This window comes from Chaetodon auriga, chromosome 4, assembly GCF_051107435.1.
Source record: "Chaetodon auriga isolate fChaAug3 chromosome 4, fChaAug3.hap1, whole genome shotgun sequence".
Taxonomy (NCBI): domain Eukaryota; kingdom Metazoa; phylum Chordata; class Actinopteri; order Chaetodontiformes; family Chaetodontidae; genus Chaetodon; species Chaetodon auriga.
The window spans coordinates 15,936,860-15,961,666 of NC_135077.1; the positions used below are offsets into that span (position 1 = coordinate 15,936,860).

Below are 24,807 nucleotides of genomic sequence, written 5' to 3' on the forward strand. Positions count from 1 at the left end.
GTATGCAGGAGAAGGCAAACATGCCTAAATAGTCTGGGAATGTGAGAATAGTACAGACGGCTTTTGGCAGATGAAGCTCCAAACTCTCTGGAAGTGAGATTTAAATGTGACAGGAAAGGAGGTCCCGGTGAGCATTCGTGGTTTAACAAATGAAGAGTGAAAAATGTGGCGAGGCACAACGAAAGTGTGACAGGCAGCGGGATGATGATGATGATGATGGGAGGTGAGTGAATAGCAGATATGGAATGAGAAACAGTTACTGCTGCATGTGGCAACAGATACTGGAGAGCTGCCTCGGTGAATAAGCTTCGAGTGCTGGTGCAGCAGTCATGTGATCCTCTTATAGAGGCAGGGAAGCACAGCTCTTTGCATTCTTGACCTCCTCCCTGTTCCTGTCCAGTCTGCTTTATATCTGCCATTATAGGAGGAAGGTGCATTTAGTCTTTTATGCATTTAAGCACAGTTTTATATTTCATTTCCCTCAGTTGTGTTTTGTGAAGGAAGCATGGCTTATGTGGGAAAAGGTCTTTGTGAGCCTTTAAAACACCATGTCAGCGGTTGCATATGTGCACTGGTTGTGACCAATTCTGCCAAAAAGTAATGTTTTATAGAGGCCTGGAAAGGTGAAAAGATGGAGGAATGAAAAGCAGAGACTGGAAAAAGTCTGAGGAGACATCTAGCAGAAATGGGTTTTTGTTTTCCTACTCTTTTGAGACCACTCAGGTTTATTTTGTGGCCCTTCTCGGGGGGTTCAGACCCCCGGGTGGGCAGCCACTGCTTTACAGGATACAGGAACATTTATATGCATGACATGGAAAAGAAGCAGTGGACAGTTAATATCTGTTTCTCTGTGTGAAGTGTGCGCTTTTGTCCAGGAAAAGACATGTTCACACCAGGAAGCAGCTCAGGAAACAATTTGTGAGTCTAAAAGTCTCAAAGTGACACTGCGTTTACATGGACACTGCTTTACAGTATCCTGGTTATGTTTTGCACATGTAAACTGCAGCACTCTGACAGAAACCAGAATACTGTGGCATGTAAACGTCTTATCCAGGTGTCTGTACTGTTTCATGGTGGCTGAGATGGTGAGAAATCAGACACAACCGCAGGAAGACGCTCAGAAGGCCTGGATGCTGTTACAATGATCATGTATACAGGGATATGAATAACCAGGTTTTTCATGTTCCATGTAAACGACACATCCTCAATATAATCAGAAGCAGGATGAGGATGAGGCAGGATGAGGCTCAAAACCAGGATGCGGATGTAAACGCACTCACTGACAGGTGTTTCTATTGTTTTGTCCAACCTAATTATATCAGCGAGGATTAAATTAGATTAAAAAACAGTTTCAACAAAAACTGAGCATCATAACCTTCATGAAGGGGGGATTTATTGGATGACTGACTGTGTAATAAACTTTATTATTTTTAGCTAGGCGTTCCTAAACTGAGTGCTATCACCATATAAAGCTGATAAGGCGGATTTGTTAGCAAACAGCGGCTTATTTGCACGTCCAGCAGTTAGCAGCATTCATTTAGAGCCGCCTTTCTGGCCACCAGCTGAGTTTAGGTTCCAGTTTCATGCACTTCTAGCAGTTTTTGGTCTCTGCCAACTCCTGAGGGAAAGACCTAAGCAGCTGCCTGATGTGTGTGGATATGATGTGAACTGTACAGTAAAACCAAAAAAAAAAAGGAGCTGAAAGACACTAAAAGGGAAGCTGAGGGAAGCCACGGCTCATATTTTTCACATATCACATGTCTGAATGAGGGACAGTTGCTGCATTCTTTTAATTTCCAGAGCAGCACTTTTTAATTTGTGTTTATATGGAGGCATTTTGTCTCCGCTACGGCAAATGAAACCAAGCATCCACGCTGTCTCTTGTGCTCCAACAGGCATGACCACATGGATGTCTGCCTCCACTCAGAGTTGCATTCTTGAGGCGCCGTGATGTCATCTTTTAAGAGAGAAAAATGTCGGCATTTGTGTGAGCGGGGGAGTGGATGTGATATACAAACGTACAGAGCCACATACCAGCACATGTATGGCTGCTTCTCCACACTCAGATTGGGTAAGAACCGCTGCAGTCTTCCCGTTAATGGCATTAAGAGCGGCGGGGGGCGGAAATCAGTGATGAGGGCAATCACTGGGACATCAAGGCCCTCCCAAAATCAATGCCAGATGACAGTAAGCGGCTCCATATGTGATTTATGCACACGCAAACACGTACAGTCACAATTCAGACTTAAGCACGTTGCACAAGACCCCATATAACTCTGACAAACACACACTTGCTGACACATCGTGCTGCTCACACGCAACTTGCTCTCATGCTCTGGATCTTTGTTTTACGGTGCACATGATGGCCTGTGGGAGGTGATCTGGCTGTCATTCAGTTGTTGACTGGGCCTTCCCGCTCCGTCTCTGCTGTTTCACCACATCACGTCGTCCGAGGTAAATCACCGTGAAGCACTTCTGCTTTTCCTCCGGTGTCGTCTCGTGATCCACGCAGCGTTTCCCTTTCCTCCTTTCTCTGCTTCCTGCTCTCAAATAGAGCTTCCTTTTGTCTGTTTTGACATTTTTAGAAATGCAGCACTCTTTTTTGACTCTGTGTTTGCACTGTGATGTTATTACTACTTTATGAAGGCCCGGTTGCATAAATAGTACCAGTCCATCATCTACTGAACGAGGCTTAGGCCCTACACAAGGCCTGGCAAGATTGACATTAGAAGGCTGAAAGCTTGTCTGAACTTGGAAACAGCAGCTGACAAAATAATCTCCCTGAGGTCCATTTGGTAGCTGGTGTTGACCTCTCAACCAGCTCCAGCTACTGCAGTGAGTCCCAGCCAGCTTTACTCCTGCAGGAAACTCTGTGAGGCAGTTCAGCTACTGACAAACTGACAGATTTGTGTTAAAGAGTAAAATCAGCAACACATTTGGATTTGAAAATGGTGTGATGCTGATCATTAGTACATTTGTAGTAGCAACCAGCTGTGAAACAGGAAGTTGAAGTAGACGTGATAAAGGATGAATAGTTGAAATAGCTAAAAGTAAATGCAAATGTTTGAAATGTCTGTATCAATGCAAACATCGTATCCTCTTATATTCAGGTATGTACACATACTATACACTCAGGTGCCAGTTTATTAGGCACTGATGCAGCCCTGCCATAAACTCTGCCTTCATGAAGGTTAATAATGTTTACTTTTTGTTTGTAGGTGTTGATTCAGCTGTTGGCGGCTGCAGGTCGTGTCACACTCCACAGAGAGGTGTTTCTGTTTTTTAGTCTACCCCTTACAAAGAACGCAGTCTCTGTGCTGTAGTGTGCTGAATTATCAGTTTTTTTCTGGTGTATTGTTGTAAAACATTACTTTGTGTGTTTTCTGTGGTTGGAGAAGCTCTCAGCACAGAAACAACTGTGTCACACTTTGCAAGCTTGTTTTCAAGCAAGTTGTGCAATAGGTGATTCATCTCATTTCCACTGAATTTTGCCCAGCTCTGACATCCTTGTTGCAGTCATGGGTGGGGCATTGAGATAGCAAAGCTGTCATTGTGCTTCAAAGTGAAAGGAAACTTCCAGAAATAATGCGTGACCACAGCTGCAGGTGCAGTGGAGTTAATTCATTTTTCTGCAGCGTTTCCCATTTTCCACGCTGGTCTGACCACCTCTATACTATCAGTTCAAAGCCATAAAATTAACCGCTGATCTCAGAAAATGATCCAAGGTTTTGTCACAATCATTTTTTCCATGCCGCCTTTATCTATGAATGGAAGTTAGTGATCAGCAGGTCATCAAAGCCTGCTGTTGCCATTGTTTAATGTTCACTCATACAAAGAAAACTGCCATAAGATAGAGTTTATGGTGCTATATAGCAAATTGCAAACCCGGTTACCCCGGCCTGGTTGATATTACGCCCTAACATGACACATGTGTTTTCTCATGTAGGGTGACAAACAGGTGTGGGAGGCATGGAGGGCAATCAGCATCCTCGTCACCATGGCGACAGCATACGCAGCTGTCTGTGACGCTGAGAGGAAATAAACGAATGGAGAGGCTCAATACAACAAACTGGAAACTATGAGCGCTGGAGCTCACGCAACTCGCCTAATAAGGAAGGCAGATTGTCCATGTTGGACAAACACGCCTGTCACATGTCTCACGCACAGACCTCCGCTCACTCGTCCATTTGTGTAAACAGGAAGGAGTATCCACTTTTTCCTCGGCCCGTCTCTTCATTTTTGCTCCGTCTCTGTCTGCAGTCAGACTGTTATTTCCTCCCTATCTTCTCCCCTCTCTCCTCCGCTCATTTCCATTATGAGACAGCGGTTTACACTCCTGATAGGCCTCTGACGTTCCATAAACCTTATTGCAGCCATATCAAGTGCAAACAGCTCATCCTAAGCTACAGGTTCACATCCCATAGTCCTGTACCAACGCATCAAAGAAAAACAAGACAGCGGCCTAATTTTGCTCCTGACACGACGTAAACGCCGCCTCTCTGGATTCTGCCCTCTCACTGTGGTGGTGAACTGGGCTGCCTGCGGGCCTCGTGCCTCATCCTCTGAATAAAAGATGAGCCTATTGTTGCTGGAGGTTGGTGGTGTTGTTTCTGTGACTGTCATTGTCATTATTGTACTGTGCGAGAGGCAGATTTGGTTTTGATGAGGATGGGCACAAGGCCAGTAGGCCTGAGGAACAGAAGATTTTAAAGTAACTGTATATCTTGCCATAGAATTATTATTATTGGAGTGACTGGGTGTTAGCACTTTTACAGGGAATATATCACCATTATGTGGCCGTAATCAGCTTTTCTGCTGGGTTGTTTTAGCAACATATGACAGTAAAGCTAACCTGATGCCAAGCAAAAAGAAACAGCATCCAAATTAAGAGCAAACATTCAGCTACAGCCCACAGAAGCAGAGCGTCGGCATAAGGATGGCACACTGAATAACGTTTCTTACTATCAAAAAATGACACACAACTCCTCTTTACGCTTTAGAACAAAAGGAAAGCAGATGGAGATTTAAAGTAACCTTTAACAGAACAGCAATGGGAAAAACGCTGAATTTTAATTACAACTCTGAGGTACTTTGAATGGTTGTTATTAATTCTTTGGAGACTTTATAGTGACCCATTTCTGCTTGATTAAAAGCAGTTGCAGCAGATTAAAGTATTTTAGGCACTTCCCCTTTATTCAACAGTGGACAGTTGTAAGGTGACAGGAAACATGGGGGATGGAGAGAAACAAAAAGGTCCACAGCTGCACACGAACCAGAGAGGCCACAGTCACGTATGTGTTCTGCATTTTAAGCACGAGGCCAGTCAGAGGCCTCAGTCCCTTTACAGACGAAGAACTTACAAACAGCAAGCTCATGAAACCATCTCCTATTTGTCCTGCTGCTCTTCCCGTGTGCCCCCTGTCATTACAGATCCGTCAGTACAACCCTGTGACCTACAGGACATAATGTGCAATTATGAGACATTGCATTCAATATCGCAAAAAATAGTATAATATTTCGTTTAATGATTCAAGTACTTTTTTCATTCCAGCAAACTTTGACGAAGCTGACACAGACTGTTTAAGATGTCTTTTCACTCTCTGACTGTGAAGAGTTGAGACCCCGGAGCAACTGTAAGTTGTCAAGTTATTTGTTTAATGTTGTCCTTTAAGAAGTATTATATGTTACATTTACATTTTACAATTACTTTTAAGTTTTAGATTTACTTTTTAGTACTTGGTTATGAGTTTCACGTAGTTGAACAATGTCTGTTTGCCAGTGGTGGAAGAAGTGCTCAGTTTTTTTACTCAAGTACAAGTAGTAATACCACAGTGCAGAAATACTCTGTTACAAGTAAAAAGTGCTGCATTCAAAATTTGGAGTAGTCACATTAAAATATACTTAAAATACCAAAAGTAAAGTACTTATTTTGCAAAAAAAAAAAAAAAACCCACCATATATCATGTGTTCATCACTTCCGTGGTAGCTGGTAAAAGTGTGGATAGTTTAAATTAGCCAATAAAGCACTATTATAACTTATAACAATAATATCATAATCTTTTTGTTGATTCTATTCTATAACATGGATCTTACAATAAATTGAACTATATTTCTCTCTGAAATGTGTGGAGCAGAAATATAGAGTGCGAGAAAATGTAAATACTCAAGTTAGCTCATTAAAAACCCTCTTTGTAGCTCCTAAACAAATATGTTTATTGAAAACATCCTTTGATTATCTTTAAGTTCCTGTCCTGCACAGAAACGTCTACAGAGGTCATATTCATGTAGTTTTGTCATAGCATTTCCGCACTACCTCACCACAGCATACCGGGAAGCACAGCGCTGACCTCCCGCCAACCTTGGCCATCAATAATTCACCTCCCACCGCTGCCAAAATCATATAAACCCGCCTGAACACTATCCCTGCCCACCCTGGCCATCACTCCTCAGCTCCTCTGTGATTGGCTGCGCTGCCTCCTCGTCAGCCAACAGGGGGGCAGCAGGGGCGGGTCCCGAGCGCTCAGGTTAGCAGAGGCAGCGTCCAGGCCGCTCCTTTGTCAGAGAGACGGGGCAGCAGCAGCAGCGGAGCGCCGCACCTCACCGCACCCTTTCTGCTCCTCCAGACACTCACCGCGCGGATCACTGCGCACAGGTAACAAGCGCTCGAGCCACCGGAAGCGAAGGAGAAAGTAGACGCAGGTGACGGAGACTGTCCAGCAAGTTTGAGTTTTCTGGGATTTAAAAGGAAAAAAAAATAGCTGGAATGGAGCCTCTGTAGAAACGGAGTAAAAGAGTAATTGCTCCTGATCTTTGCTCACCTTGTGCTCAGAGGGCGTAGAAAGTGACGCAGGACGTGACCTCAGGTAGGCCCGTGACGGCATATTGTTCTCAACACGACGCAGACTCTGGTTCTGGATTTACTTGATAAACGAGTTCGCAGACGCGAGAAAAGGTGAGTTCCGACTTCTCTCCCCTGCGCTTTGTTTCTCTTTGTTTTTGCGTAAAGCGCCTCAGGTGGGCCGTGAGTTTGACGTGTCGGAGCAGAGACGGACTTGAAGTGTGTTTGAGCTCCTCATTGTTCCTCCGTTGGGCTTCCATCGGCATGCTGAGGCATCCGCGCGGTGTGGAGGCAGCCTGGAGCTCATTAGAGCCTGAACATCCTCAACACTGCGCGTCTTGTGTCTCCTGTCCTGTTGTGTAACCTCATATCAGAGATGGCAAACAGAAAAGAATAAAACGATTCACTCAGGTCACCTGCTTTCAGACAGGATAGACAGGTGAGAATATGAGTTTGGTTTCAATTGGTTGAGAGTTTGCAGTGCAGCTGTTTGGGTTTTGGTGACCTGAATAATCTCTTGCAGTAAATCATGTCATCACAGCGCAGGTCGTTCAGGCTCTATTGACACTGTCACTGAGTGTTAACTCAACCTTCTGGCAGCTTGGGAGGCTGTAAATATCGGTGCTGCTGTGTTGGACAATACATTCAAATGTCTTCCACTTCCATTTGCATTAATGGTGGCTCAGAAAAATCTCTGCAGGGCTACAGCGAATGATTTTAGCCATGTTTAGTCTATAAAATGTAAGAAAATGCTGAAAAATACCTACTTTTTGTCACACCAACAGGCTGAAATCCAAAGATGTTCAGTTTACTACTATATAAAACAGAACAGTAGCAAATCCTCGCTTTGAGAATCTGAAACCAGCAAATGTTTTGGCAGTTGTGCTTAATAAATGAGTAAAATGATCAGATTAATCAATTAGACCTATATCTCTCATTAAATGCAGTCCAGTACAACATCGCGGCTGGAGCTGAGCATCAGTACTTTTTTGATACCAACTGAAATGTGTGTGTTGCGCCTTTCATTAAAAACTATTGGTCAGATTGTTCATGTTGGTTATTTTGTCCTTAATCAGGTAATTTTATTCAGGGAAAAGTTCTGGTGCATTTAAACAACATTCAATATGGAAAACTTCGGCTTTTTTTTGTTCAATGAAAGACGGTTTTATGTAGAAAAACACCATTAAATCGATGTGAACGATCATTAAGTTCCCAGAACCGAAGGTGCCGTCTTCTGAAATGCCCGCTTTGTCCAACCAAACAGTCCAGAACCCAAACACATTCAGCTGACGGTGATTTAAAATAAAGTGAAGCGGTAAATCATCACACTAGAGAAACAGGAACTGGAGAACTTTTGGGATTTTGTTTTGATAAATGACTTGATGTTGATCAGCTTACATGTCTGCAGATGATCTGAGGCAGCTGAGAAGTTTAAAGTGAACAGTCAAAGAGGAGGAAAGATGCTAGTTCCCCGTGTGTCAGCGAGGGAAAACGATGACATTACTGCAGCCTGTTTGTAACCGTATCTCATCTCAACCGCTTCACGGAAACCACCTGCACTAAATGTCTCATTCTGACCAGTAAGGTTGTTGTTGCAGTGTGTTTTCTGCAGAGACTTTCTGCACACAAAGGTACTCGCAGATGGCTGTAGTGAATTTCTGAGATTTAAATACACAAAGCTGAAACCAAGACAACAGCTTCAGGATTTCATATGAGGTAATTCATCTAAAGCGGTCCCTGTTTAAACTAGTTCAGATGCACAGCAATGAAACACATTGTGTAGTTTTCTCTGTGGCGTTTGGTGCTTTTCCTGTAGGTGGACCACATTGGTGTCCTTGTGTGGCTAGAGAGGAAGTGTGTGTCCATGCGTCTGTCTGATTAAGTTGCTAACGTAAATCATTGTGCAGATGACACCTGGTCAGTCCCCCCGGCTGCGTGTCCATGGTTCACAGCTGGATGGATGCACTTTGGGGGAGGCAGGTAATTAAAACAAACGCGCCCAGACGGAGTGCTCCTGTGGAGCTGAGCAGAATCTCTGTTTTTACCTGGAATTAGAGGTGACAGACAGTCCCTGGCGCTCCACCACCACTTCCTGTGCAGTATTGGTTTTTGTCTCTCCCTCTCTGAAAGTAAAGCCTCAGCACGTTAACTTCAGCCAGCGCTTCCAGAGAGTGAGAGGGGAGGAGCGCGGAGAAGAAGAGACTCGGGTGTGGCTGCTCTGGTAATGACCGGTTTGCATTCAAACTGGTGTTTACTGATTCAGCCCAGTCCATTCACGCGCAAACACAGACATGCAGTATGATGCATGAAAACACACAGTCATGCAAATGCAGCTGCCGCACAGAGTGAAAGCACCGCAGTGAACTCGGTGCCCAGAGTCAAGGAGGCAAATGCTTTGTCAGTTTCTTTGGGACGGGATCCTCAGTGAGGTCAAGTTTAGGGATTTGCCCGAAGTTTCAATCAACTGTTTCTGGAAGCTAAATTTAAGGCTGCACCCAGCAGCAGCTTAGCTTAGCACAAAGACTGGGCACGGGGGGGAGAACTAGCCAGGCTGTATCAAATGTAACTTGTCTTTGGTAAAATCTGATTTGTTTAATTAATTCAAAAACAGAAGCGCAACAGCATCGAGCCGCCATTTTACAGGTGTTTATGTGCTGAACTATTTTTTAATTGCAACCAGGAACTTCCTGGAGTCTCGGCTGGTTGCAAGGCGATGGCAGCCTGTCCTGTGCCAGGCTAGCTCTTTCCTCCTTTTTTCAGTCTTTATGCTAAGCTAAGCTAAAGGGTTGCTAGCTGTAGCCATGTTTGCTGCACAGACATGAGTGGAATGAATCGTCGTCTGACTGTTGGCAAGAAAGCAGCTGCTCTTTTAAGCAGTTTTAGCATTCTTTTGGAGTCATGTGTCTGGAAACCATATGATTACAGTTTTTTTTTTGTTTTTTTACAATAATCATTCTCCCTCTCCGTTCTCATCTCCACCAGCAAGAAAAGTATTTGGCTTCTGGTTCCATTGTTCATTAACCAGGTGCTAACTTTGTTTGCTGTGCAGGTCATATTGTGTGGTTACTTTGTGTGTTTTAGACTTTGCATCGTTTCTGTATCTGCAGCGTGTTGCTTTTAATGTGTTTGCGTTGGCTTGTTTTTTTTCCTCTGCAGCACATTTTCGTTGATGTATTTGTTTTGGGTGTCCGTCTTTGTTTTTGAATTAGCTACGTTTCTGAATATGCAGCACGTTTCTCCCAATGGAAATGTTTTGAACTTTTGCAGTGCATTTTTCCTGAAAACGGCTGCTTGCTGCTGGAAACAGGTGCGATGAGAGCAGGGTTTCATTCAGGATTCTGCACTGCTGATTTGTTTCTGGTGGTTACACATCCTGTGATTGCAGCTGCATGTGTACCGAACCTGCGGCTGCCTAATCGGCGTCTGTTTCCATACGTGTGTGAGAAGAATAATCAGTTGTTTGAGACATGTTGTTATTGCACCAATCCAAGTATTGAAAATTGATTACAGAGTATTTTCAGTCTTTGAAAACTCTGCGTCTGTCAACAGCAGCAGCAGAAAATACCCGGATTTCACGAGGTCACCTGATACAGTATTATGCTGTTACAGTTATTATTATTGTCAGTTACAGTGCCCCTTAAAGGTCATATGTATATGCATCTTGTGGTGAGGTAGCAGATTGCAACCAACTGAATACCCCCTCACTTCACCCCTTCCTCTCCAAGTGTGTAAGAGAACCTACAGTGGCCACGAAACTCACAAATAACACGACAGGCACTCTCTAGATTTAGTGTTTTGTTTGTCTGTTCTGGGCTACTGTAGAAACATGGTGGTGCAAAGTGGACTCCATGGAAGAGGACCCCCTCCCTCTGTACATATAGAACTTGTTCTACGGTAACGAAAACACAATAATTCTTATTTTCGGGTGATTTTACACTCATGAAAACATAACTTTGAATATTATATTACATTCCTGCCGAGAGATCCCCCGAAATCCTACACAGTGGACCTTTAAAGGACCAAGAACAGAAGGCATTTTTGAACAAAGACCATCACAAAATGTTATGTCCTTACTGACATGAAACTTAGTAGAAGTTTTTTTTTTTTTTTTTTTTTTTTTTTTTTAAATAATATGGTAGAATTCAAGTGTACATGATATCAGTTTTCTGAAACTGGTTTACTGTTGCAGCCCCACTACGAGCGAGAGCTTGTTGTTTTGTGACCTCTGGCACAGACGTTACATAGATTCAAATTCACTTGACTGCTTTGCAGCTGCTTTGTCTGTTTGCAAAGAGCACGGGAAACAGACGATCAAAGGCTGTGTTTTAGGCTCTGGTTACACACTGAAACACAGCTATTGTCAGCATTTGACTGGTGGCTGAACACAAGTGTTGTGCGTTGAGGACTTTCAGAGAAGACAACAGATGCGAGGGTTTTGACGGGCATTGTGTTGCCCTTGAGATTATCTGCATGTTTTTAAGATTTGCACCATGATAAGGTTTGAAGCTGCGTCACATTTTGAATGAAAGTCTTGTACGATATCTGGTATTGAAACACAAGACAGCGAGGGTCTGAGAGACACAACAACAGCTTGACAGGCAAACTGGAGAGGTCACAGGTGTGTGCTGTTACAGGTAGGAAACTGAGTGACTTTGATCTGAAGGGTCGGAGGTCAAAGATCAACTGTAGGATGAGTGTTTGATTGACAGCTCGGGTCTCAGACAGAAAACCTTTCAGACAAACCAACAAAAGACGTCTCTCACTTCCTGTCTGCATTTTTATAGCACTTTTCAAGCTTTAGAGCAAAGTGCTTTCCAGATTTAAGCATTTATTTAGATATATCAAGTAGCACTGAGTCCATGCTTAAACAGGTGGAAATACAAGTGTTAAATAAAACAATTAAGTTCATCTATAAATAAGTAAAATGTGGATAAAAGAAATAAGCTCGAAGCAGGTGACATTTAAGGAAATGGGAATCACTGTATGTAAATCAATAAGAGGCAAATAAGAGACGATCTTATATAAGGCACATATGTAATGATCTCATGTAAAGCAAAAATATTCTTGCATTTAAAACAGGAGTGCAAAATGTGTGAAAGTGCATAGAAAAATACAAAAATGAAGATACTAAAAAGAGCACAGTTTAAATATGTAATGACAAAGTTAAAATAAACACACGTGAAACAGATGCAATCATGGAAAAGGAATATATTGTTAGCTGTTGGCCATCTTGTAAAAGTGAGCATTCAGGTGGTGTTTAAAGCTGCCGTGGAGTCTGCCCATCTCACTCTGAGGGGAACTGTTCCAAAGCCGAGGAACCGTAACCGAAAACTCGCCCTTCGGTTCTCCATCTGAACCACAGAACCACCAGATAGATCAGCTGATCTTAGGGCAAACAGTGAAGTGATGCTAAAATTGGAGAGCTATGACCGGACCGCTTAGATTTACTTCATAAGCTGGCTGCTGAGTTCTGGAGTGGGAGTCATAAATAAATGAATTTATGTCTTATCTTGGTTTCTTAATTGATAGAACACTCGGAGTGTGCTGCTCAAAGGAGGAGTGGATATCAAAAGGTTCTTTATCATGGATTTAACATTGGCAGTAAGTGAGCCACAGGAGGACTGTATCTGTATATGATGTTCTGGAACAAATGTCAAAACCTGCTATTAAATTGTTGGAATTGTTGCCATTCGGTCCTTGACTTTGGATAAACAGGAATGCCGTCTGGTTAGACTGTTCAGATCATGTTGTTTAAATGAGAGGTATATCAGTGCATCATCAGCATAACCGCGACACATTATGGAGCACGTATTCAGGTCTATTGATTCACCAAATTGCATTTTAAATGTCACTGAAGTATGCAGCGAGCACACAACTCTGTTTTCGTTTTCTAATCAAAGCTCTGCCAAACCGCACTGCTTTTGTAAGACAACCTCCTTTGTCCCACTTTCCACCTTGCTGGTTTAACTTCAGTCAACTAGTTAACTAATCACACACCCCCACCACAAATTATGTTCCTGTACACTCGAGGCTTGTTCTTGGATTGATTTTCGGTCCATTCACATTCTCTTGCTTTTCACTTCTCTCAGCTGTTTTGCATTGTTTCCTTGATCAAAACCTTTTCTTGCATGCCGTCTCACCCATCATTTCATTCTCAAGCCTCTAAAGTTCTCAGTCTCTCCACATTTTTCTGTTTTGGATTTGGCGTCTCGCTCCACACCCTTGGTAGGAGAGTGGGTCACTGAGGCTCCCTCTCTGTGTGTGTTGTGCATGTTTGGATTGAGATTGAGTTACATAGCTGGATTGTGTAATTGTGAGGTGTGTCTCTGCTGCAGGGAGCTGCTCTGCTGTTTCCATTGTTGGGAGAGTTGAACTTGGAGTCGATGGTGCAGTGCGTGTCGTCGTGCTGCGCTGGCTTTCACAGGAGAACCGAGAGTGTATGAAGGAGTGTTGTTGACTCAAGACGCACCATGTGGCGCATACAGGTTTACCGTAAATAGAGGATTAAAGCACATTGTTGTTGGCCACACTCTGAATGCGTGTCTTGAAGTGAAGGCTGAGTTCTTCCTGAGCTGCGGTTGGTTTTAATTACAGCATCTCTCTCAGTCATAACGCCTCATATGTTCCTGTCGTGACTTGTCAGCTTGCATGGTTCGTTGGTCTTTGAGCTCAGCGGTAATAATAGGACGATGCAAGTAACTGCTGCTGCTTATCACGATTCTGCACTTCTCCTCATATTTAACAAAAGAACAACAACAACAAAAAAGTTTGCCGGGCTGCATTTGCTGTTTATTTATTCATTTAAGCCTGGTTGGTTTAATGTTGATCCTTGTGTTTATTTAGGCCTTTGGGATGCATAACATCCTGCAGTGGGGCTTGCAAACACAGTTTAATCTTGGAACAGATGATGCTTCTTTTTTCAGCGTCACCTTGTTTTACTTACAGTACATGCCATTCAGCATCGCACACCAAAGCCTCTGTGACTTCCTCTGTGATGTCAGTCACAGTAAGGAAAGTGTTCATATCAGAGGTTTAACTGTTGGACACAATATGTCTCCACGTCACTGCAAAGTCCTCTTAATGTTTATGTGCACCGGAGGTTTCAGGTTTCTACATCACACTTATATAAGTTGCATATCTATATCTATCTATCTATCTATCTATCTATCTATCTATCTATATATATATATATATATATATATATATATATATATATATATATATATATATATATATATAGAGAGAGAGAGAGAGAGAGAGAGAGAGAGAGAGAGAGAGAGAGAGAGAGAGACGTTCCCTCCTCACTGCAGGACATGAATGTGAAAACAACTTCCAGTGTCGAACTGCACATACGTCATCCTGCAGAGTGAAAGTCAAACAAGTGGAGTGACAATAAGCAAAACATGTTTTTGACTAAAGGAGGACTCTCCAGTAACGGACATTTTCTGGGTTGTTTGCTCACAAGTGCTGGATGATAATTCAGTATATATACATATATAAATATGAAAATGAATTAATCTGTCAATTAGTTTCTCATTTGAGAAATGAGACTAAGGCTGATTTTGGGTTATAGACAAAAAAGCATGACATGAGTTAGAATTTTGATCAAAGAGGACAGTCCTGATCCTTAATAGTATTGTGATAATGATTTCAGCCATGTAGCCATATGGTTCATGTATGTGCTGGTTAATTAACTTGTTTGGCCGTTCTGAACTTGACTGTGAGCTGATTGGCTGCTTATTCTTCTGGTTAGATAATGTTGAGTGCTGTCGCTGTTTAGATTCACAGTACATTATCAGAAATTACGATATGCGTAAAGTGTGGTCGGTAAGATAATGTTTAGAGATGGTTTCAAAGCTAATATTTGAAATGAAAATGAAAAAAACTGTAGAGAAATAAATATCTGTACTATCAAAAACCCTATCAAATAAGTGAGCTATAAGCAGACTATGGAATCTGGATCGGTGACGTCAGTCTGATATCTGATAGATGAATTGCACAATACTAACACCTGACATGGATGTTTTATTGTCTTGAATCAATCCCAGCTCTTGTTAGTTCAATAAATGTAGTTTATTGTTCAGCATCAGCACATTTTGGAATGAAGTCTTGCATAGTTGCTTTGTTTGTTGTCTCAAACTGACATGTAATTGTTCCACAGATTGAAGACCAGCGTGGGCCTCAGACCTCAAACTGAATCCCTCCAGTCCTCACCTGTCCAGCTGATGGCATGCAGATCTCCAACCCACCTGAGAGGGCGAGTCTGAATGGCGCCCTAGACCTTCCCCTCTGCTTCCTGTCCACAGCACTGCTCTCCTCTCTGTCCTCTTCGACTCTTCTCTGATCCCACAAGCCCAGCGGATATCTCACCATGGACACCCTGACCGACAACACCGAGGGCTGCTACTACAACCGCACCGTCAAGTTCTTCTACGAGGCGAGTGGCAAGAACATCAGCGACCACTGGCGGCGTCGTGACTATGTGATCGTCACTCTGGGCATGTCGGTCTGCTTCATCGTTATCTTTTCCAACCTTTTGGTCATAGCCGCCATTTTGAAAAACCGGCGCTTTCACTTTCCCATCTACTACCTGTTGGGTAACCTGGCTCTGGCAGACCTCTTCTCAGGTACCATTGTTTTACCTCCTGTCCTCTTCTTTTGAGGGAATTGAACATTTTTTGCAGTTTAACCACAGTGATGCAAATGCGAATGTGTCTGAATTTCTTCATGCGCTTTGTGAGATCATCCGCATCTTAGTTTAGATATTTGATGTCGAAAGTTCAACACAGACAGCTAGCGTCACATCTGGGGAACACATGTGATGTGAGTGCTGCTTTTAATGAGGCCTGATGAGTGTAGATGCTGGGAAATGGCACAGTGGTGCATCCGGGTGCATCTATGCTGGTAAATCTTCAGTGATGCGTGACAAGACGCTGCCAATGGGCAGGCTTACAGAACGGTGACTGAGTGCTTGGACTCTCATTATGGGCTTTTCTCATAAGCAGGGAAACGCACCTTTTAATGTTCAAGGTTCCTTACTGCAGACTGGTTGGCCCAGTGTTAACGTATTTTCATTTTAATGTCAATATGATATCCTAATATTAACATTGTCACTTTGAGCCGTTTCTGCAGCTGTGACTGTGTGTGCATGCTAATGCAAAATGAACAGGACATTTTAAAAATGAAACTTGAAACAGTGAAATTAGTCACCTTGTACATGCAAACCATAAATATAAAAGTTCAGTTAGATGGTCCGTCCATCTTCAGATTTCACTGCATGCCGTTCACCAACTATTTCACTTGAGCATGTAGCCTTTTTTCTTTATTCATCATACTCATATTGCATGCAAAGACCTGAAACAGGAGATGGTCGCAGTCTTGGTAGGTGGGAAAACGATCCTTAAACACAAACTAGTCCTTGAAGACATCACATTACGTAATCATGTGTATTATCCTGTAATACTCCGGCTTTCCTCTTCCCAGGTGTCTCCTACCTCCACTTGATGTTTCATACTGGTCCCTGGACCATTAAGCTGTCTAAGCACCAGTGGTTTGTGCGACAGGGGCTGATAGACACCAGCCTGACGGCTTCGGTCCTCAACCTCCTGGCTGTGGCCGTGGAGCGCCACCAAACCATCTTCACCATGCAGCTGCACAGCAAGATGAGCACCCGGCGTGTTTTCATCCTCATGCTGTTCATCTGGCTGGTGGCCATCATCATGGGCCTGATTCCCACCATGGGCTGGCACTGCCTGTGCGACCTGGGAAACTGCTCCACCATGGCGCCGATGTACAGCCGCAGCTACCTGGTGTTCTGGGCCGTTCTCAACCTGCTGACCTTCTCCGTCATGGTGGCCGTCTATACCCGCATCTTTGTCTACGTGAGGCACAAGAGCAAGCAGATGTCGCAGCACACCACCCAGATGAGACACAGAGAGACGGTGTTCAGCCTGATGATGACCGTCTCCATGATCCTGGGTGAGGAAGCACACACACGCTACTTAGACACATGAGTAAACCAAAAAACTTCAAATCCTGACCCTGTAATCTGCCGCAGGTACAAACAGCTGAGCATGTGCTTGTGTCATTTGAATTCATTCATAACAGAGGAAAGTGAGTCAGCACAGCCCCACCTTGCAGTTACAAGCAGGAGTGCCCAGTGTCACTCGGACAGAGAAAATGACTCAGAGGCTGTAAAAACTGCCTCTGGGGGAAGTGCTGGCTCAGGAGAAAAAGGCCTTCTGAGTGGACACACTTTGGCATCAGAATGGAGAAGAAATACAGGAAACAACAGAAGAGTTCGCTAATATCCCAATGCATTCACACAAATATCATGCAGATGGGATGACAAGTACATTTATGAATATTATTGAGCTTGGAAACAGTAGTTTGACCAAAAAGTCCTCAAGGCCAGCTTGTCTGGAGCTTTCAACTGCACCTCACTGTCCTCATCAGTCTATAATATCACTTATTTTGATTAAAAGCCTATTTTACTCGATTTTTTAATTATTTTTTGTTTAATACTCACAGCACATAATGAATCAAAGATCTGTTAAGAGTTTTGTGCGCAGGTGCGTTTAATAAGCTATTTGGTCACAGTTAATCGTGGTCATATTGCTCAGCCCTGAACACAATAACTGCTGCATATTCAGCATCTCAGTTTAATTTCTCCCCCACTTTTTGCTTTCTGTCCCTGAAGACACCAAAGCATCGCACAGTCTGTCCTCACTCGTCCTCACTTTGCTACCAAAGTTTTGGTCCTCAACTCTGTTGCCTGTCAATAAGGCGTTCTGGTGTGCAGTGTCATCTTAACAGGGCCTTGTTTACTGTAAACTGTGGTGGTCTTTCTTGGTCTCCTTGCAGCAGGAAACAGTTTGGTGTTCGGTGTTACTAAAATTTAGTGACCTTCTCCTTTGCAAATAAATGAGTAAAAAGTGAGAATGATCAACGTTCAAGCACCAAATCTTAAGTACTTCCCTATAATAGTAAGTGTTTGTGATTAAATAAGCCCCCCACAAACTTAAAGTTAGAGGAAAGCATCATTATTCATGCAGTCAGAGCCTCTTCAGGTCTGTGCAGCTGTGGTTTGATCACATATTTCCTCAGAGACGCCACTTTTTCAGTGTGATTTCTTCCTTTTTTCAGAGAAGACGCAACAACTTAAAACCCGCAGAGGAAACGCTGAAATCACTCCTGTGGAAATCACCAGTTTCATTCATTTTAATCTTACATTTCATCACTTATAGTGAGAAGCTGATTGAAGATTGTTTTTCGGGCCTTGTAATCGTACAGACACCTGTACCACGTGAACATAGGACTCCTTTTCCTTGTTGTGAAAGAGGTACAGGCAGTTTTCAGGGAAGCGCTCGGCTGAATCTTCACCGAATGAAACGACAAACACCGACAGCCCCTCAAACGTATGCTTGCACACACAGGCTGGCATGCAGGCTTCTCTCTCAGCTTGTCTGTACAAGTTAAACCAGACTTTACTCCCCCCCCCCCCACACACACACTTTAACTCCTCTCCCAACGATTCCTCCTTGTTTTGTGCTCCCTCCCTCGCTCCTCTGCTCTCTTTCCCAGCCTCCCCTGCTCCTGCTCTCGCATTTTGAACCTTGGATTAAATTCCTCAAAGTTTTAAAAATGTTACTCGTCTCTCTCCCCGTCGCTCAGCAGCCAGGACGCAGCACCTCTGGCATGTGAGGAGGGTGAAGGAAAACCCTGAGCATGCCCTGACAGGGAGCTGCATAGTTCAGTTACTGTGACAGAAAACAGCCCACATGACACCGCACAGAGTGTGTGGGTTGTGCGGGCTTATACTTGTACGTTTGTGAGGACTAACTTGAGCTTTTGACCTTGAGAGTGGGCTGCTTTTGTGTCATCTCGGCTGTTTTCTCATGTCTCCAAATGGCTGTTTGAAGATTTGGTTTTACATTTGGGTTTGAGCTTCAGCATTGAGTCGTTGAGATCGTAAAGGTAGTGGCCAGGGGCTGAGGAATGCTTTGCGCCTTGTACGTGCAAGTGTGTGTTTCCACATCGTTTTCACATTTCTGCCTGCAGCACGTACGTGTGCATATATTAGTGCTGAAGGTGCTGCAAATGTGTGCGCATAATGAATTCCTGAGCTGCCTAATCGAGTATTATGATAATGAAATCTGATCATACGAACTAAACCCAGTCCACATGCTGACATGTTATGTATCTGTGTGTGTGTGCGTGCACACGCATTGTCTAGAGAGGAATTTACAGTACATTCCCTTTCGCCCTTAGCTGCCCCCTTCCTCTTCACATTCTTTACAACTCTGTTCATTTTCTTTCCTCTTAGTAACTCCTTTTCTTATCTGTGACTTCTTGCTGATGTCCAGTGTTATTACAGGTCTTCTAATGACCTTATGTACCCTTGATCTCCCTCTCCTCCCCCGACAGGCTGTTTTGTGATCTGCTGGACGCCCGGCCTGGTGGTGCTGCTGCTCGACGGTCTGGGCTGTGAAGAGTGTAAGGTGCTGCGCTACGAGAAGTACTGCCTGGTGCTGGCCGAGTGCAACTCCTTCGTCAATCCCATCATCTACTCCTTCAGGGACAAGGACATGAAGAAGACCTTCAAGGAGATCCTGTGCTTCCTGTGCCGGCGGGGCAGCAAAAAGAAGGGCAGCTCTGGAGTTCACTTTAGCACCCTGGAGCACGAGGTACTGTCTGAAAGCAACGGAGCCGATGACAGCAATCACAAACAAAACAACCACTCGCACTAAGGACTCAAAGATCAGCCCCTGAGACCACGTTGAGACACAGAGTACAGTCACAGCAAACACACTCACAGATTCACAGCTGCACAATGACAAACTGACAACTTTGCAGACTTGACAAGAACTAAACGAAAGTAAAAACCACCAGGTGCAATTAGATTTAAAGAAGATCCATGTTTTTAAAGTAACATATCAAATGAAGCTGGTAACAATGTGCCATGTCGAAGATTTCGCTCGTAGTGATGAACCTACAGAGAATTATCACCTGAACTTGCAGCTTCACTTGACTTTGTGGGGCTTTATATTGAGTTTCAACTCATTGTTCAGCTGCCCAGCTCGCAACTGTCCCCCCCCCCCCCCCCCCCGGCCGTTAGCAACTAGCTGGTGAACATAGTGGAGCACTTGGCACCCGAGGAGCCAGATATTTCCCTCAGGAGCTGATTGAGGCCAAAAACAGAGCTAAAAGAGAGTGAATACTGGACTTAAATGTCAGCTGAAAAAGTGACTTTATCAATGTTGTATTCACAGCTTGTTTCTGCTGCTCCCAAGTGGACAAAACAACCATTTACTGCAGCTTTAAAGAGAGCATGATGTGACACTCGTTTCCATTTCCTTTTTTTTTGTTGTTGTTGAGGTTTTCATGCTCAGTGGAGCACCTCATCTATCCCTAATGGCAGTGGCCAGGAAACGCAAAACAAATTTTGGATCTGCAGTGAGATAAAATTCAGTTATAAATAGGCTTAAACGCACTTTCAACAGTTCACACTTCACTACACAGTAGAAACACTGAGCCTTGCTTATCAAAAGGAATTGCACCTGGTCATTATAATGTATTGTGAGGGGATCCACTGACGTCAGGCTCGTCTTTAGATGCAAACGTGCTGATGTATTGTTTGAAAGTGATTGGTTTGTGTACTATAGTCATGTGTAGCAAAACTTAGAAGTTGTCACAGTTAAGCCTTTTGTGTGTCTTTTATGGTTGCTGCTTCGACCAAATATAAACTAGCGCCTCTGCTTTGTAGGTGCTCTGTGTGTGTGTGTGTGTGTGTGTGTGTGTGTGTGTGTGTGTACGTGACTTCTGTGTTCAATTAACTCTATTGTGCTGCAGCATCACTGTGCTGACTGGTGGTTATATATAGCGGTTGCGTGGTGGCTGCTTACAGTATGAACACACGTTGTCGAGCTCTGTGCTGCTTAAAAAAATGCACAGTAGAATTTCTATGAGTGCATACTGAACAAAAGAAGACGCCCCCTCCTCGCCAAAGATCCACCACATTCAGCACAGTGAACCTGAAGTTAACCTGCACAACAAAAACCAGCCTTAAAGTGCACTGACCTCTGGCTACAGCACCAGCAGATCGCGCTCGATATTGCTGCGCTGTGTCGGATGCCTGGCATTTATTATCTGATACTGGCTCCACTGCTTATCAGTTTCTTATCTGTGTGCTCCTGTCTGCTCTTCCTTCTTTCAGTTCATCACTCAGAATAAATGTCAGCATCGGGGGCGAGTAGGCATTGTCACAGTCTTGCATGTGGCAACTTTCACATGAAATGGCAACGTTTGTATGAACGTTGATCCAGAGAGAACAGAGAGTTCGCACACTCAAACGAAGCAGAGTGTTCTTTCAGTTTCGGCCGTCATCAGATCATTTACATGGTTTCAAATGAAAACTGTCCACTGTCAGTGGAGTCTGCCTGCCTCTCCAGTGCAGCAGAGAGGACAGATGCGGTTGAGGAAGACAAGGTGGCAAGAATGGCTGAGCGGCCAACGACAGAGCTGCAGCCGTGCGGTTAACTATAAAATGTCAGTTAATCCCCGCCAGGATGTGCGATATGACCAAAATCATTTCATATCCAGACAACAATATATTCACATAAAGTGAACACATGGAAAGGCACGTTTCTTATTACATTATAAATTATATACTCAAATAAAAGGCACTTACTCGTATTTGATGATTTACTCTCCTTGAATTTAGATCCTTTGTACAAATTTTCAATTGAGTATGTAAAAAAAGTAAAATGTTACTGTATGAAGTTCAAAATAGAAACTTTTCATGCTCAAACCACGTCCATGCAAAGCATCGTCCAAATGACATTGCAACACATTTCAGAACCTTTTTCCTCCTGATCGAGTGATCAGTCACCTCTGAAAGTCTTAAAGGACCTTAAAGGACTGTCACTCATCAAATGTAATTCATGCTGAAGCTGAATGACTCTCGTTACACACTGTCGAACACATCACATCCGTGTCACCTGTCACTGTGCTGAACACAGAACCTGAAAGAATGGAAGTAAATGGTGCTCTGATTGATGAACAAACTCTTTTGTAACTTTCTTTTTGTAGTAATTACAACACAATTGTAACTCCATTCATTTGCACATTAAACCACGCAGGAAGTCAAACTTTCCATGAGGCAAACTTTTGCAAAACTTCAACCAATGACCTCAATCAAGCTCACATCTCATAAAACGAGGCCTAAATGGTCACACGGCGTCGCGCTATATGCAGGTTTCCTTCGCTGGAATTACCCTGTTGTCTTATGCAATCGTTACTCCGTTTATAGGAAGCACAGCATTCCTGTGTTCTCTGTGCTGTTTGCTAATGTGGTGTGTGTGTGTGTGTGTGTGTGTGTGTGTGTGTGTGTGTGTGTGTGTGTGTGTGTTAGTGTGTGTGTGTGCGTGTGTGTTAGTGTGTGTGCTCGTGTTGTACAGTCTTAAACCAGTCCAGATGTGTGCTTGTGGTTGGAGCGGGTCATGCTCCTCGCCACATTTCCTCTGACTTGTTACTCTGGCATGTGTGTATGTTGGACATGTTGCACTCTATCATTCTCTCTCGCACACACACACACACACACACACACACACACACACACACACACACACGCAGCCTGCTAACAGGAAGTGCAGTCATGAGTGTGTGGTCTTGCGTGCATGCGAACGTCTACACTGATTCACAAAAATGTTGCTTTGCATATTTTTGACATTAGGATTAGAGGGGAGGCGGGAGAGAGCTGGCTGGGACAAATTTGCATTTGCTGTGTGTTGATAGTAAAATATGCAGTGACACACTCAATTAAAGGGAAGTTAGACATTTATGGATAACAGTAAATCGTTAATTCTAAGTACTCTTAAAGGGAATGCCATTACCAGAAGCTATTAAAGGGATAACCGTATACTCCAACTATATTCTCTATGTGTTGATACTGACTTTCATATTATTATAGGCCAACTGATGGTATTGTCTTGACAGTTGAGAAACAGTTTCATATTATTTAGGGTCTATTTTTGTACAAACGTTGTTTCAGTTAAGATGAATAAACAACTAATATGAATAAATGCATAAGTCTGTGTACAGCTGTGGTTTGTTTGGTCGCGTCTGTCCGCCTGCTGTGTCCGCTTTGCAGCACGATGGCTTCTCTGTGATAACCACTGAAATTAACATCTGGAATCGTGTCAAACTGTGTGGAACGGTTTCGGGGATAAACATGGTTTTCATATCTTTTCTCTCCGCTCATTTCGCTCTGTTTGCTAGTTTGGACATGACTAACCCATTTTCTCTTCTTCCTTTTCCACTTCCTGTTTCTTTCTGCTTCACCTAATCCCCATCCCCCCCCCCCCCCCCCCCTCCTCCTGGTTCCTCACCTCACTTCAACTCTCGCCTCATGCTCTTATCTGTCTCTCCACATCTGTCTGTAGAACTGTAAGTCTCGTACCGCCGAGCCACTGGAGAGGAGCAACGGGACCCCTCTCATCAATGAAGGCTCTGAAGACCACCCCGTCTCCTCAGAAAAATGGAATTAACTCAAACAACATGAAGCTTTCAACACTCAGCTCATTCAGAAACACTGAAATCTGTGGCTCTGTGTATCTCCACATAAACAAGCTGAGACATGTTCTTCCGCAGCCAGCAGGATGTTGTCGGGCTCAAAAACTGTTTGTTTTCCCGCCGACAAAGCCTGCTCTGTTTGTGCGCGGGGCAAAGAAGAATTGATTAAGCTCATATATCACTTGGCCAACATGATGCTGGACATGCAGTGTCTGCTAATTCAAAGGGAAACAAGTGGCTCATTTGACCCCATCATCGACTTTCAGCAGACATAAGGAGGCGAAGCGTCCATTACTCGGCCATTTAAACAACACGGGGGCACATTGGAGAACTATTTCCTGTTGAGACATAAATGAACCGCCAGTTTCTTCTTAACAGATGGCGGTGGAAGAAGCGACGCTCACGGCTGCTGAACAACTGGAACGTGCTGGCAGCGCGTGGAGGAAATGACTGAATCTGTGTCGCCAAGCAGAAATACGTGCACTGTTGAGTGCCGTTGAGTTCTATAAGTAGTATCTTATGCCGCAGTAATATCATCATGATGGGTTTATGTGCATGTGAGTTTATTAGGAGCACCAAGCTGAAGCTAATGCAGTCTGATGCAACAGTCCTGTCGCAAATCCTCCCTTCATGAAGGCTGTAGTGGATGTAGCTTGTGGTGCTGTTGAAATGTATTGCATTATGCAGATAAGAGTTGTTACTGTTCTTTCACCTCCCCTCATGAGCCAAATGTGTTGAACAAAATAATAGAAACTCCTCTCAGCAACAGCACCAACTACATCCTCCAAAATGATCAGAAAGTTGAATCGGCACGTCTCTGAAACGGTTTTTGAACCTTTGTGAAGGAAGGATTTGTTGCAGGACTGTTGTGTATCAGCATGCATTAGTTTTAGCTCGGTGTACCTAATAAACTGGCACCTGAGTGTGTATGTAATCACTGGGAAACTGATGTTACCAGGGTTCGTTTTATGCAGTCAGATAAGGAAACCAGTAGCTCTCTGTACTGGACTTTTCAAAGGGTTGTAAATTGTAATTAATGGATTTGTTCCTGGTTAATTTACCAGTGTCTTATTGATCAGTCACAGGCTGTTGTTAACAGCAACGTTTGGGTTGCCAGGTTGTGAAAAACAATTAAACTCATGTTATGAGTTCCGCTCATATGGATGTTTTGGACACTTCCAAAGCTCCAAACCAACACCCCTTTCTGAACAACTTCATATTTACCACTGCTGCTTTTCACTCAAAGGTCCGACCTCCTGTCTAAGCCCGTTCAGCCACGGTCCTGGTTCCCCTCAGTCGGTCTTTATACCTCATTATACCTGCTTGAAAGTCTAGTTTTTTACTTTTTATATATATTCTAATTGCCACCCGTACAGCTTACTTATCATAACTGTTAG

The 24,807-nt window shown here is 43.6% G+C and overlaps 1 protein-coding gene across 2 annotated transcripts; it reads left to right on the forward strand.

The window, feature by feature from the left end:
* Positions 1–6,573: 6,573 nt before the first annotated feature.
* On the forward strand, positions 6,574–24,741 carry lpar2b (lysophosphatidic acid receptor 2b). Of its 2 annotated transcripts, none has more exons than XM_076728379.1 (5): positions 6,574–6,652; positions 15,000–15,465; positions 16,322–16,816; positions 19,265–19,524; positions 23,281–24,741. In XM_076728379.1, exons 2-5 carry the CDS (start codon positions 15,210–15,212, stop codon positions 23,383–23,385), a joined length of 1,116 nt encoding a protein of 371 aa, XP_076584494.1. In that variant the 5' UTR covers positions 6,574–6,652; positions 15,000–15,209; the 3' UTR covers positions 23,386–24,741. The 2 variants fall into 2 exon arrangements, with proteins under 2 accessions (XP_076584494.1, XP_076584495.1); XM_076728380.1 differs by lacking the exon at positions 6,574–6,652 and adding an exon at positions 6,661–6,952.
* Positions 24,742–24,807: the final 66 nt, after the last annotated feature.

Excerpts from the sequence above, each read along its gene's own strand:
- lpar2b (XM_076728379.1), top strand. The coding sequence starts at position 15,210 with ATGGACACCCTGACCGACAACACCGAGGGCTGCTACTACAACCGCACC. Across the intron at positions 15,466-16,321 it reads TCTGGCAGACCTCTTCTCAG|GTGTCTCCTACCTCCACTTG; the intron begins GTACCATTGTTT and ends TCCTCTTCCCAG. Across the intron at positions 16,817-19,264 it reads GACCGTCTCCATGATCCTGG|GCTGTTTTGTGATCTGCTGG; the intron begins GTGAGGAAGCAC and ends CTCCCCCGACAG.